The 15,458-nt window shown below is 42.4% G+C and overlaps 1 protein-coding gene across 1 annotated transcript; it reads left to right on the forward strand.

Annotated features, from left to right (window-relative positions):
- The first annotated feature begins 552 nt into the window (after positions 1-552).
- Positions 553-15,239, forward strand: mylipa (myosin regulatory light chain interacting protein a). The gene is made up of 7 exons (XM_006787872.3): positions 553-779; positions 1,961-2,151; positions 10,161-10,346; positions 11,384-11,581; positions 11,688-11,852; positions 12,679-13,102; positions 13,688-15,239. The coding sequence occupies exons 1-7, from the start codon at positions 693-695 to the stop codon at positions 13,880-13,882; spliced, it is 1,446 nt and encodes a 481-aa protein (XP_006787935.2). The 5' UTR covers positions 553-692; the 3' UTR covers positions 13,883-15,239.
- Positions 15,240-15,458: the final 219 nt, after the last annotated feature.

Raw genomic sequence — 15,458 nt, forward strand, 5'->3', positions numbered from 1 at the left:
TGTGAAGAAATGATGAGGTAGAGCAGGCTGAATTATTAAGTCTCTCTTAGTCGTTTTATCTTAACCTTTTCCCCCACCTTGACACACTATAATCAAACAGTTTCACGCTCTCCAACACTCAAACGGAGCAGCGTTATAGAAAAGTTGAAGTTGCTAATGTATATAAAAAAAATCACAAAAAGCTTTGGATGGAAAACAGGAAGCCAGCGAAGCTGAATGCGCTCCAGTTATGGGAGTTATTTCTGGACTGCTTCCACATACATTATTCACACGAAACGAAGGGTAGACGGTACACAAGCCATTAAACTCACCCCGAGATCCGCGCGAGCTCGCTGAAACATCACAGCCACGAGGACAAGGTGAGTTCAGGTGCATGCAACAGGCGAGCCAAGTGAGGGCGCAGTGGACTCCTCACAGTTCAAGGCACGAGAGGCGAGCTCGAGCCCGAGCAGTGTGCGGATGATACGCCACTTCTCATTGGCTCAGGATGTCAAATAGGCGGTGCTGTGCGCGGCGTTTCATTGATATACCCTACAGCTGGTGGCTGCGGACACCAAACGGAGTGAAAGGGCTAAGAAAGTAATGACGGCTTGATGTAGAGGGGTTGTGGTTTTTTTAAGCGAAGGCTCGAGAGTTGGTAGAGTGTTTTAAAGAGTGGCACACCAAAGATTTTCAGAAACAAAACAGTCAAAATGCTCTGCCACGTTACTCGTCCGGATTCGGTGGTGATGGAAGTGGAAGTTGATGCGAAAGCGAACGGTGAAGATTGCCTCAACAAGGTAAAGACGGACAGCACGTTTTATTCTTCTTTGTGTCTTAATGTGAAAATAACGTCGCCGTATGTCGTCGGTGAGGCAGCACGGCTCGGGTCGTCCGAAAAATATTTTCTTATGTTTCAGTCAACTTCACCTCTAATGTGTCGCGCTCATTTATGAGTCGACTATATGTGGTGAATAAGACTGAATAGCCAAGTTTCTGCACGATTAGAAGATTTTATTTGTTTTTATTTCTTGAATTAATTAATTCGCCCCAGCTTCATTGAGCTTCAGCTTTATGCTACAACAAAACTGTTGCCTGCTTTGTTGCTTGTAGCAAACTAGGACTGAGGAAACAATGTTCTGAGCGCCAAGTGCAGAAAAAAGGGTCAACTCTTTCTTCTTTCGTGTCCTTTTCTTCTCTTCTTCTTTTTCGTTATTCTTCTTTTTTAATAATACAAACCCTCTAAAGTGTCACTTCTGTCAAAAACACACGGAGCTGAAATGCGTAGAGAAAAGTTTTGTTAGGTTGCTGGGAAGCTGCCGACTGCCACTTCAGGCTCCTTCGCTTAGTCAGAGGCAGATGGCTTTGTGCAGGTTACTCCAGGTCATCCTGCCGCCTCTCAAGATGAAACTTAGCTTTTCACATCTCTACCCACCACCACCCCCAACTCAACATGGACACAGTAGTAACTGTTATTTCCTTTGATTGCCATTTCCCCTCCTCATTATGATGTTAATCTATTTAATATGCACAGAACGAGTTTTATCTCAGCCTCCTGGCTCCCTGTGCAGACTTTCAGCAGCAGTTATGTAATAAACCCATGGTTGCTGCCGCCGGAGGAGCGTGGGATTGCGGGCTTGATGAGCCCCTGTACCCCGGGAGGGGCTCCAAGTTCACTTCGTGAGCTTCAGAATATTGATGGGGGTTTGTGTGTCGGCGTATCTGCAGTAACAGCAGTATTGGTGAATTTCCTTGTAAAAATTTTTTTAAAAAGTCCAGTGGGACTTTACTCAGTTGGTTCTCGTCACTTTCCACATGACAAAAGTTATCGATTGCCTCTTTTAAAGGAGCTCTTCACCATCTGTCACTGTCCTGTGGTGAAAAGCTTCACGCCTCACTTCTTGTGGGTTTTTTTTTTTTTTTTTTTTTTTTTTTTTTTTTTTTTGTGTGTGTGACCCCCGCTTGTTTTGTCTTTCTTCAGGTTTGCAGAAAGTTGGGCATAATCGAAGTAGACTACTTTGGGCTGCAGTTCACAGGCAGCAAAGGAGAAAACCTGTGGCTGAATCTGAGGAACCGCATCAGCCAGCAGATGGATAATTTGACACCCTGTCGGCTCAGGTTGCGGGTCAAGTTCTTCGTGGAGCCCCATCTGATTCTGCAGGAGCAGACGAGGTACTTTTGAAAGCTTGCACGCTGTAAAGACACCGTGTGCAAGGAAATTTGCTCATAGGCCTTAGAACAGCTATAACTCTGAACTACTTCCTCTTATTGTTTGAGTGTGTAAATGTGTTCGTCATCTCCTCTAAAACGGGTCGAAGAAATGACATCAATTTTCTTCTTCATTTACATGACTTTAATGAGGATCACGTGTTTGGGGAAACAAAACAAAGCCACCATTGGCGAGTTCCCAGAGCATAATCTGATCACTGTTTCAAACAAAGCGAAAATGCCCTATAGTAACCTCTTCCCCAGTCCTTCCGGGGTTACTATAGGTCATTTTGGTGAAGCGCTAGGCAGGAAATATGATCCAGCAGCTCTGGTGCTGTGTGCTGCTCTGAGCCTACCCCCAGGGACCCTCTGTGTGACAGCCAGGACCTCTCGTCACTGCTCCCATTCAACTCGAAATATCTTTTTGTTTCAATTGGCCGTGGCCGTTTTTCGTGTGAACAAAAGCCCTCCCGTTTTCTGCTTTTTCTGCAGATGCAGTTTGGGGAAAAGCTGTGTAAGGGGTGCTTACCCTTGCGAGAATATGCCGTCAATTAGAATAACAGTTGCAGCTGAAGTTTTGGATAACTCTTGTTCCCTTTCTGTGCTTTATTGGTCATTAGGCGATGGCAAGCAAAACTGCTGCTACAGTGAGTTGACATGTAGTTTTAACATGTGCCCTTCTCTGGTAGACTAGTTTTAAAAAACAAGTAACAATCCCAGGCTTGTCTGACTCGGTAGTCCCCTGCCCACAGACTGTGAAGTTATAAATGGAAAGTGAATTTTGAGCCTTTGAAACGAGTCCCAAAAACTTGTTTTGATGGAGTCGATGTTATGTTCACCCCGGGCGATGTGATGAGTGTTTGATACCATGGATATGAATCAAGGAAGCACTTGAACTGCAGCATTCCACTAGAACTATTTATTAAGCTAAACTGTCCCTGTTGTTCTCCGGTTTACCTACTGCTCTGACTCTCTCTTCCTTCTTCCTTCACCGTGCTCTATCAAATGTCAAAAGAAGGGATTTCTACTGTTTCTTCATGTGCTGCAGTTGGGCGATTAAACTGTGCCCACTCCCTCTCTTTCTGGCTCTTCTTCCTCCATCTTCCCATTCCACTCCACTGTAGCCCATATTTGGCAACCTTTTTGAAGAAGAAAGTGAAAGGACAGTCAGGGGGGCTAAGGGCACGGAGGACACTTGGCTGCCTGTGCGCTGACCTCCAGTAGATTAGCAGGAGTTATCAGCAGATGGCTGGTGTTTGGTCAAGACTTGGGGGGTGGGCGGTGAAAAGAAGTGAGATAAAGATTTTAAATTGCAGGTAAGGTCAGGTGGGTCGCTGCTAATAAATACTCGCACATGTCACACTTCACCACGCTGTGAGGTTAGGTGTTTAATTTTGGCTCAGCCTTCATGCCATCCGTCTGCTCAGATGTGATATAATATGAGGGGTGAGCGTGCAAACACTGGCATCGGTTTTTAGAGAGAAGGCCAAGCTGTTGATGTTACAGCAGCAGCATTTTGAGGACAATCGCACGTGGCTCAGAAAATCCTTTTAGAGCATTTAGAGTGGTGGCATTTCTATGAAAGACTCACATCATTTATTTATTTTTTTTCTTGATAGCAGATTTTTATCTTGTGCGGGTGCATTTAACGTCATCTTTGTCAGTGAACAGTCTACAAAAGAGTGGCATGTAAGGACCTTCTACACCAATCGATTTGTTTTTTGTACTTGTAAAGAAAGGCAAAAGGACCAGTTTTAGCTTATTGTGTATCTATAATGCACGGATGATTAATGTCATGCATCGTTTTCCTGAAAGATGGGTTTTTTTGTTTGGTTTTTTTGCTTTGTAGAAAATAAATTCAAAATTTAAGCAAATGGTGCTTAGAAGAGACTAGCTTCCCTTTTCTTGTTCTGTCACCTTTGACCTAGTTAAGCTACACGACTTCCTGAAAGTTGCTCTGAATGCACACATACTGTCATGACACGCCTCATGACACAAAGCCATCTTCTACAGTCCACTTTTTAAAACATTTTTGTTAGTCACACACCTACAGGCCCTTTCCACTGCAGCAGAACATCCAATAATTATTTTGAGGGCATTTGTGTACCCATCTGAGTATCTTCTGCTGCTTTTTTTCCCCCTCTTGTGTTCAGTTGAGCAATAAGTAGCAAGTGTGTGCGAGCTTGAGTAAATATTCCACGCAGAGCTTGGAGGATAGCCTTGCCACTGTCACTGTCCCCTTATGGGCCTTTATAGCCCTTACATAACCTGATGAACCTGCAGAGCTGCTTATATAAGCTGCTGCGCACTTTGCTGCTGCTTTAAGCCTAGCAGGTCACAAGTGTTAACCCTGCATGTGAGCATTAGAAGAAGCCTTAATGCTCAGATGCAGCCGACTGTTTGGGCACATTCTGCCAATTCATTTTAATCTTTGGTAGATAAACGTGACATTCAGACTCTAAACCTGAATTCATAGTATTTAAGAGGGTATGCTTTGTGGCTGTATTGCGGGGCTTAAATTTAGCTTGCATCTGCGATAAAAGTGTCCCAGATCATGCTTCTAAAACCTCATTTACTTTTTGATCTGTTTGCTTTTCTTTTGCAGACTTGTTTAATATAGCTTGCCTAGAACAGTTTATGCTACTGTGCATAAAATTGACTTGGGGTGGCTTCTTTCCATCTCTCTATCAGCTTGTTTGTTTTTATTTATGTATTTTTCTTCTGTTCGTAAAAGTTCTTCGTTCCATAAGTTCTATAAAACATCCAGCATCAACTGACCTGTTACTGGAATAATGCTGCTTTTATTGGTTAAAGGATGCTGACAGAAGGGCCTCAACAACCGCCTCTATTATCTGCATCATTAAACGCTACTTGCTAAAGGGCGTTTATAGTTTAAATATGTGAATGTTTTCCCCTTCATTAGCACTCCTGTTTAGCATTCTGGTCAGGCAGTAAAAAAAAAAAAAAACTGGATGGCCCCAGAAGGCACAGCTATTAGCACAGGCTGTATCAGAGGTCCTGGTTGTTAACCCGTGTGCCTCCTCTGGTTTAAGCCTTTGTTTAACATCAATCCAAATCAAACTCCAAGTGAGTTTTATTTAAAGGAGAATTATTTTAATTGATTATGGCTTTTGAATAAAATGTTTATTTGAATCACTGTTGTTTATGATGGTGACACAAGTAGAAAAGACACGGACAAACCCTAAACAGTTTTCCCTAAACGGTCTCCTCTGTGATGAATCACAGGACTGGAAACGATTGTAGACTAAAAATATTTGGCTTTAACTTTAAAGACTCTTCACTGCTTGTCATTTCTCTTACCGTGCACCATCTTTCTTGCATAATCCTGAATATTGTCTACCCACGGTGGCTGTAGATAAAATCAAATTGGAATTTTTGTCACAGACTTTTACTTTATACTCCTGTGCATGGTCGGGTAGTTTTTTTTGTTGTTTTTTTTAAAACCTGTGGGCCTACACGTACATAGCCAGAGTCGAGCCATTGCTGGGCTGTGTGTGAAGAAAAAGCTCAACTTGACTGCATTTTTTTTTTTTTTGTATTCTCAGCAGATCAGTTTTGTTTCTATAACACACAATTGCAGATAAGGACTATGAAGAACGAGCAGTGTTTGACAAAGCTCATACACGGCCTCTTAGAGTGAATGTTATACAAAAACAATTTATGCAGGTCACACTCGATTATCATTTTCAGGTCGTTATGACATGCTACACAGACGATTAAGCCAAAGATCACATATGATGCCTGTGGGTCTTCGAGTGTTGTTTTATCTGCAAGCTTTACAATCAGTAATTCTTCTCCTCCAGCTTCTGTATAAATTTCTTACCGTCTGTTTGTTGTGCACTTGAGTAACCTTGCCGTGGTTCCTTTGAAGCCACAACATGACAGTTTTTATATTTTTATGGCGCCTGAACTTGATGCTGAGCAGTAATGGCAATATTTTACCAGCCAGTTGCTTGAAACCCAAGAAGTGTGGCAGACAAGCAGCGGCTTTGTTTTAATACAGTGTCGGCTTTCAGTCCAACTTGTCAGTTCAAAAGCAAGTTTTATTTAGCGCTTGGCATTAATGCTGCGCAACTGCGCATCAAACTATGCGATCAAACCGCCCACAGCTTCAGAGAGGATGAGCAGAGGTAACTATAGTTCACTGACTGCTAGTAACCTCACGACACATTGCTTCTGGCAGGGTGTTATTTGACTAACTTACAAACCGCATTGTTGAGAGTCCAACCGATGAGGTCGGAAACTCTAGTAGTGATTGGCTGAAAGAAGTGCAGGCGGAGGTGTTAGGTTTCAGTTTGCGGGGATGTTTTGTTCTCCTGTGAAATGAACCGGTTGACATTCAGCTTGGTGGTTGGTCACGGCACAAAAAAAAGATGAAATGGTTTTTATAGATGGGTGGAACATACTGGAAAGTTTAGTTGACTTTGAAAACTTCTGTTTTCTTCTTCAGAGCAAATGTATTTAGAAAAAAATAATAATTAAAGGTTCTCATTGAGTTGCTGGAGGGGGGAAAAAACAATTCCTTTAGGGATATTTCAGCGTTTTCAAATGGTTCAAAGACGGAGCAGAATAAATCAGCTGAAAAATTTATCTTCATCCCTCTTAGCTCCGCTCTTTGGCCGGTGACCTATTTTGAAATATTCGTTCTCAGGGCCCAGGCCTGCTTCAATTGAGTTATTCCAGTTAGGCAATCAAGTATTCAAAGTCTTGCACAGCCCTTCACACAACGATCTCCACAACATCCACAAGCGCTGTTTTCAGGAGATTTCATTTCACCTGTGCTCTCTTGGCACTGACGAGTGTTATGACGGTAAATGAGTAACCCTTTTAAGCCTTTGTTTATGGGTTTTCTCCACTAAAAGACAAAGCAACGGGGTGTATACAAAATAATACAGTAGAAGTAGGCCACGAGACTTTGTGCACATTTCCTGGCATTCAGTCTGCATGTGTGCACACTAGTTGGGATCAGCCTAGAGAACAAAACAAATGCTGAGATGATGGCTGCAGCTCTAGAAGTACTTTCTTCAGTAATGATGCATGTGCAAACGTATCCGGATAGTATCATGCATTGCTCCTTGACACGGTGACTCAGAGCCGTCTAGCTGCTGATAAATGGCTCTCCGGTCACTCAAAGGGGGGTCACAGTGACTAGATTCTTTATCATCTGCTTGGAAACCAATTTGCTTGGGCCTGAGGGGGGTTTATTTGTCCATTTCTGTTGTCTTTTGTTGCCGTTATAAAAGGCGCGTAACCCTGAAGGATTTGTAAAAGACTTAACACCATTTTATTTTTATGCGTCCAGACATACTGAGTCACAAATCCTTCCTTTCTTTCTCAGTGTTTCCAAAAGGAAGCTGCACAGTAAATTTAAGGAAGTCTGCCTGAATTGGATCAAGACCACATCAGCAAATCAAGCTCAACTCCCATGTTGGGTTATATTGTGAATTTATGGGCTCTTGCTTGTCTAATAGGAAGGACCTTGACAGGTGCTGAGACTGCCTGATCCTAGCACAGCTGTCTGAAAAGCTCTTTATTTAACAAAGAGGTCAGGAAGTCCTTGCCTTGTAACTAACTGGGGCAAAAGTGATAAAACTTGCTTTTACCAGGTTAAATTTGTGACTGTGTGGTGTTGCTGTTCAAATCCAGTGTTTAAAAGCACAACAGCAGGACGCGTGCACATGAAGCAGTTGTGTGCCGAGTTGTTTTTGTGGTGTTCAGTGGAGTGCATATTTGTTACCTCTGCCTCAGGCTCGTCAGACAGGAATGACTAGCGGTGATCTCTAGTTACCTCTTCTTCAAGATTTTTCTTCCTAATAGTTATTTTAGCCTGAGCTCAGCAAAGCACGCACACCTGTTTACACGTATCTGGCTGCCCACAACACTGGAATAACACAAGTTTGGTGTCTTACCCTGCAGCCAAAGGGAAGGGCCCAAGAGTGCATCTCATGGCACACTGACACAAGTCGAGCAATGTTGAGGTAAAAGTTTTGGGTACGTCTCCTCTTTGTCTTGTCTTATCTTATCGGCGCTGCGATAGCCAACAGGTCCGCACTCGTGCTGAAGGGCACTTTCGAAATTTTAATTGCCGCTCTTGGCAGCAATGTACATCTTGGCAGTCCCCACTTAAACTAGAGTAACCTCTGCGGCTTGCCCTATGGTAACCCTTTACGGCAACCTGTAGTAACCTCTCCGTCAAGTCGGTCCTATTGTTTGCATCAGGCAGGTAGCTAACAAGCAGCTCGCCGTCACATGACGCCTGCTGGGCTTGACACAATAGATTGCAGTGTTTGTGTGTGCGCGTGCTGGAGGGAATGGGATGTTTAACACCATATCAAAGCAGTGTTTGTTATGCCTGAGGCTAGTCAGCTGCGGGGTTTCGTTGTTACAGTCTGGCTTTATCTGGGATGGTGTAGACTCGACTGTTTGTGTGCCCTACAGCTGCTTTTTGCTGCTGGAAGCACTGCGAATGTGTGTTGGAGGAGGTGTCTGTTTTTTGCATTGCAAAGCTGATGCACTGCGTGTGCATATTCTGTGTGGGCTCCTCCTGCTCCCCTGAGATGACAGAGGAAACGCCACATCCATGTCTTCTGTAGTTCCCATAGGGGTTCTTAAGTAGATGCATTTTCCACATAATCAAAACAAAGGCTTTGTACACACATAATGAACAGTGTGGTGAGTGCTTCTTCTCCACTCGACTCATAAATGTCCTTGTAAAGCTTCTCAAATATCCCGAAGTCATGGTATGACCTGATTTGCACAAATGAAAATGTCTCTCTTGGCATCATGCTTCAAAGGGAACTTTGGCCCAAGGGAGGTTTTGCTTTAGTCGAAATGGCGAGCAATTTGAGGCACAATATGCTTTAAGTCTACATCAGTAATATGGAGCTCCCAAAAAAATGCTGAGAGGAGAGAAAAGTGCATTTTAAGTTTTATTTGTAGAGCCCTGGAGGACTAAAGATGACAATCGGGATGTTTGTCCGGTGGAAACTGCAGAGCAGGTTTATAGACAGTTACTTTGTTATAGGTCGAATCGAGGAAGAATCGTTTGGGTTACTTGCGTTCAGTTTTTTCATGATGTAACAACTGAGTCACTTAGGGTGTTCCTGTTGACGTATTGTCTCCTGCTGCTAGAAGGAAGAAAAGTCCTTACATCTTTTGGTCAAAACAATAGCAAGACATGTCAAGACTTGTGTTTTTGGAGTATGGAGCTATTTTCCTTGACCACGCCAGAACTGTGTGTTCCCTCTTAAAACATTAACTCAAAACAATAACAGTTCTTGTATTTGCCCACTGTAAAGCTTCCACATTTCAGAGCAGAAATGGTTTGTTTTTAAGCACGAGCATGAGTAATGACGTAATTAGGGTTTAAATGGCTATATCACATTTTTGGCAAGAATCCCAAGAGATGGACATGGATTACACACAGAGCCTGGCCGGCAGTCACGTAATCGAGCCCCAAGCAGTGCACGTTCAGTTTCCCATCGAGCTGCAAAGTCTAAATGCGCATGACATTAGAGAGCTGCTGTTTGCATCTTTAACTTTGTTTCTCAACTTCTTCTACTTTTAGGGTTTCCAGTGAAATTACACTTAAAGGAAGTTAGTGGTGTATGTTTTTGAGGAAGTTGTAGAAACGGAGAGAGTGGTTGTAACCGCTGAATACGAGCCAAGTGGTTTTTCCTTCTGCTACACACACAAACATCACAGTCTGTGATGGGATTTAAGCTTTGCAATGACCACCTGCTCTGACATATGTCTGGGTGACTTGAGTATAACACATGGAAGTTGGTTCTGCATGACTATGTCAAAAGTAATAAATTAATCCCTCTGTTTATTTTTTAAAGCCACTGGTTATTTAGGTAAAGTGTATTTAATAAATAAATAAAATAAAATCTCCACTAGTGCTGAGTTTAGTGTGGAAAAAAATCTTATTTCTCTCTTTTTCTGCCCTGTAGACACATTTTCTTTACGCACGTGAAGGAGGACCTCCATAACGGTCACCTGCGTATGGGCTCGGAACAAGCCGAGGAGCTGAGTGCACTCCTGGCACAGGCAGAGTTTGGCGACTACAACCAAAACACAGCCCAGTACTGGTATTCAGAGCTGTGTGGAGAAGAGCCCAGCCCCGCCACCATCGACAGGTACAGGACTTACCAAACATGAAAATAAAATGTCTTTGTGAATATGGGACATTTGCACAAGAAAGATGTACTAAGTTATAAATTATGCTGCAACCTAACATTACCTCTAGTGAAGTTTTCTTAGTTTATGAGACGACTGTAGTTTTTATAGCCCACAAACATGCTTGCTAAGACACTCTGTACCACTGGAAAGTCTCTGAAGCCACCGCGCTATTTTTGAGGGGGGTAGGAGTCCAGCCGAGGAGGCATGATGAAAAGTAAATAATGGAGCATGGCAACGAGCCAAAGATGGCATAATGTGGCAGCTAATGGTCATCAATATTAAAATAATTTAAGAAATTAAAATGCTGTCTTAAGCAAAAAGGCAGCAGTACAGTTAAACAGAACTGTCTTTTAAACTAGACTGAACTTTTCCCCTACATTGCAGCAGTTTTTTTGTTTTTTTTTCCTCCAAGTGAAAGACTTAAAGACTCAGATAAGAACACATCACGCATAGCCACATGGTTGGTGTATGCTGTGAGCTAATGCACACACTGATCAGCAAACAGAAGCTGACAGGAGATCAGATAGCATGTGCTCGCAGGGTTTCACTAACAGAACCTCCCACTGTACATCCCTAACACTTTCTCGTTAAATATAACAAGGACGATGGTTTTACTGAGTTTTTTTTAACGTCTGAGAACATGGATCGCGTTCTGTTACGAAATGTGACGCGTAGATGGGAAAGTGTAAACACAGCTTCCCCTTCTCTTCCCACATGTTGTGCAAATGGCCCCAGTCGTTGCTTGTAAAGAAAAAATGTATACTTATCAAGCAGGTTCTGCCAATCCTACTACACTGAACTTTGTGCGTTATATTGAGCCAACATTGTTCATAGCTACACCTACACTCAGTCTGTTATTTATGCAGACACGTACATTTGATGTCTCTCTATATACTTTATAGCTCTCAGTATGGTAATACATATACTCTTGTGCTTTTCTGCAACTGACTAAAAACCTTTTTTTTATGTTTTTGTTTGTTTTTTGCCCCTGCAGTATCATTTCCAGACACAAAACTCTAGAAGGTCTGAGTCAGGGCTCAGTGGAGTATCAGGCCCTGCAGCTGGTCTCTGCTCTGGAGCATTACGGCGTGGAGTGGCACTGGGCTCGCGACGCAGACGGTCAGAAGATGGCAATAGGAGTTGGTCCTGAAGGCATCGCTATTTGCAAGGAGGATTTCAGCTTGGTCAACAGGTACAATGACCGACATCTATAGTAATAACCTCGTTTCTAATATAAATGCATGTTTGATAATACAGGACGCGGCAGCATTTAACAATTTCCTGTTAACTTATCTTAGGATAAGCTATCCAATCATCCAGATCGCCACCCAGTCGGGGAAAAGTGTCTACCTGACAGTTACCAAGGACACGAATGACAGCGTTGTGCTTCTGTTTAAGCTGATCAGTAACCGGGCAGCCAGCGGCCTGTACCGAGCCATCACAGAGACGCATGCTTTCTACAGGTGAGGGTTAGAGCCATATTTAATCCCAGATCAGCGACTCGTATATAGTACACAAAGCCTATGTACTGCAGCTATGTGGCTGCATTTAAGAGAAGTGGTTCAAAGCTTTAAAACATCACTGGAAGTTATTGCATCTCAAATGTTAGAAATCACAGGACAAAGTCTGCAGCTCGCCTAATGTCGTGAGCCCAGATGAGTTTAAATATTGAAATAAGTTTTTGTGTGTGTGTGTGTGTGTGTGTGTGTGTGTGTGTGTGTCAGCAGTCTTTGTTGTTAGTCATTCACCGGTCTGTTTATTGCGGACTATCCTTCACTTAACACTGAATTATTAGAAAGGTGCAGTAAAACATAACCTAAAATGTGCTCTGTAAAAACTTGTTTTGTTCTCTTTAGGAGAGCATAAAGTGTCCCTGCCTGACCTGCTTAAGTAAATATGAAAGTGGAAATGTAGACTGGGCAAGACGGCTTTTAATAACGATGAAAATATGACCATAGATGTATGTGTGTGCGCGCCCAAAACTCTCTTTGCAGTGAGCAGGGACAGTTTAAATGGCTGAGAAATTAAATTGATCTCAATCACAATGATACAAAGACAGACCTGTCCTTTAGCTGCCAGGATAGTTTTTTTTTTCTTTTTTTTTTTTTTTTTAAACTCTGCAGACAAGTCTTCATCCTGCTTGCTTAAAAGCAAGATTTCAATGTCTTTTAGTAGTAAATGGAACAGGGTGGTTGCAAGTCACAATTTGTATTGATTATCTTAAACTGAAATCAAAGCTCAAATTTGTTGGCAGTAGTATTAATGCTTTTTTTTAAAAATTCTTTTCAGGTGTGACACAGTTACCAATGCAGTGATGATGCAGTACAGCAGAGACTTCAAGGGCCACCTCGCCTCACTCTTCCTCAACGAAAACATCAACCTGGGCAAAAAGTACGTTTTTGACATCCGACGTACCGCCAAGGAAGTGTACGACCACGCTCGGCGAGCGCTCTACAACTCTGGCGTGGTGGACCTGATTTCCCGCTCTGAAAGCAGGGATCGCTACTCCCCTTCACGCTCCCCAAGCAGGGACGGCGAGCAGGACAAGGGGCTGGACTGTGGCAGCTGCCAACAAAGCCGCGCCCTGCAGGAACGTCTGCAGAAGCTCAGAGAGGCTCTGCTGTGCATGCTCTGCTGCGAGGAGGAGATAGATGCTGCATTCTGCCCCTGCGGCCATATGGTGTGCTGCCAGACCTGCGCAAATCAGCTTCAGGTGAGGATTTCTCCACAGTCACATGTGCTGACAAATGACTCCTTAAAAGTGACTTTTGCTTGTAAATCAAACAGTTTCCCCTCCTACGTTGAGTTTTCAGTTTCGCCAAAAGCCTTTTTTAATTATTTTGGCTCCAGATTCTTATCTTTTTTTTTTTTATGGTCCTTTAAAGAACATCCAAAGCCTTGCTTTACACTCTGCTGATCTGATTGTCCCCCACACTTAATCAGCTAAATGTGGCCCATCTTGTGGAAGCAGATGGTGTGTGTGAGTGTGCCCTTATGAAGGGATTATGTCAGCCAGGGAAATCTCTCTTCTATTAATTCGAATGGGGAAACGTGACCCAACTAATAGATGTGTGAATCACTCCGAAACTTTCAGGCAAAAGGAAAAGTTTACTTCTTTGGAAAGAATCACAGTTCAGTTTAGTTTTGTGGTTAAGTTTGTGTTGCCCTCACTGCAGCACGATCAAAGTTGCACATTAAAGTCATGAGGCCTATGTGTTTGTGAAAGTGGGGCAGTTTTCCTGTTTCCCCTCTTAAACAGACGTATTTTAAATGCTTTTCTTCCTCGATTCCCCCCCAGTTGTGTCCCGTGTGTCGCTCGGAGGTGGAGCATGTGCAGCACGTCTACCTGCCCACTTGCACCAGCCTCCTGAACCTGACGTTGATGGACAACCACCAGCACCGCAGCAATATTCCCGCGCCCATCCACAGAGACACGGCCTCTCCTCACACCTGCTCCACCACAGAGTATGAACACAAGCTCTACCACACATAAAGACGGCACCACCGAGAACTCCACTGTGAACACTTTGAAGTTATAGCAGACAGATTTCATACAAAAGGAGGAACATTTGCTTTTTCATCAGCTTTTTTTCCTTTTTCTGTCCCTGACTGAACTTCAGAAATGACCAAAAATAGAAACTCCTGAGCATATTTAAAGATCAGCGCACTCAAACTACACTGATTCTTTGTTTTTGATGATGTTCAGTTTGTCACTGGTTCATTAGTTTCTTTTTTTTCTTCCTTGTTGCTCTTTGTGTGTCATTCTGTCCAAATCTTGTCTGTTTATTTTATTTTTTAAAATATCATTATGCCCTGCCACAGTATCATTTTTATTAAGATTAGGCTCTTATTGTGAATTAAATTATTGCATCAGTTGACCTGATACACAATTATGCTTTTGAACTTGTATTTTGGTTGAATGCTCCATTGTGAGTAGCTCCTAGCCCTCCTAGACTGGCTAAAAACGGTATTTACTTGAGGGTGTTTTTGTTTTTTAATTATTTTTGAAGCTTTGACATTTTAAAACTTTTATGTAATGGCTTGAAATGCAGTTATTTTTTCTTAATGTACTTTTTTTGTTTGTTTTTAATGCCAATGAGGAGGTATTTAGAGGTTTTGCAGCATACTGCTCCTGAATTTGGCACTGCACGCATCGCACAAACTGCAGTAAGACTACCACAGTCTTCGTCTTGTTGTGATCACAACTGAATCTTACTGACACTCCACTTGATTTCTTTCATAGACCGCTCAATCTTCACGAGTTTATCTCTCGTCTGGACAGAGAGATAAAATTAAAAACACTAAAGTGACTCTTGGCAGACACAGAACGGTTGTATCCAAAAAGAATTGGCATTTGTTGAACAGCAGCTGCTTCCTCTGAAAACCTCACCTATAGACTTCCTCTCTCGGATGTGCTAGTGAGTTTCGGTATTTTAGGGTACTGGGACATCTGTATGTGCAATACTTGCTTGCCAAGCTTTTCATTTTCAGTTTTATTTAATTTCAAAGAATATTAAAAAGAAGAGGAAAAACGCATATACACCATTGTCACTTTACCAAGGAAGGTTTCCTCAAATATGCCTGGGCTTTGGCCTTAATGTAGCAGCAAATATTATTATTATTATTATTATTATTATTATTATTATTATACCACCAGCTTTCCAGAGTTTCTGCTAGGAAGATGAATCTTTTTGTCAATGCTGACCCAGCTAAGCTCAGTCACTGAAGGAGAGGGACTTTTATTTTTCACATTGTACAAGTAGCAATTTGTTTCTGTTTTCTGAAGCAAATGCCACTATGCTCTGTTAAACGACTTGGAATTAAACCCTTTTTTTTATATATATTGTGCTTTAACAGAAAGTATTAATAAAGTTTGTTTTTTTTTAAAAACAAAAAACAAAAAAAAAACCTGACTTGTCTGTAAATTTGTGGCACGACCATCACTGTTTCTGGCTTTTACACTTGACTGTCGACCAAGCTTAACTATACCTATTGTGTAATGTGCTGACTGACATTAAGAACAAGGAACTAAGCTGTAGAAACCAGGAGGCTCTGTGTTTTCCCCATCT

The sequence above is a fragment of the Neolamprologus brichardi genome, chromosome 22 (assembly GCF_056152115.1).
Source record: "Neolamprologus brichardi isolate AB-2024 chromosome 22, ASM5615211v1, whole genome shotgun sequence".
NCBI lineage: Eukaryota > Metazoa > Chordata > Actinopteri > Cichliformes > Cichlidae > Neolamprologus > Neolamprologus brichardi.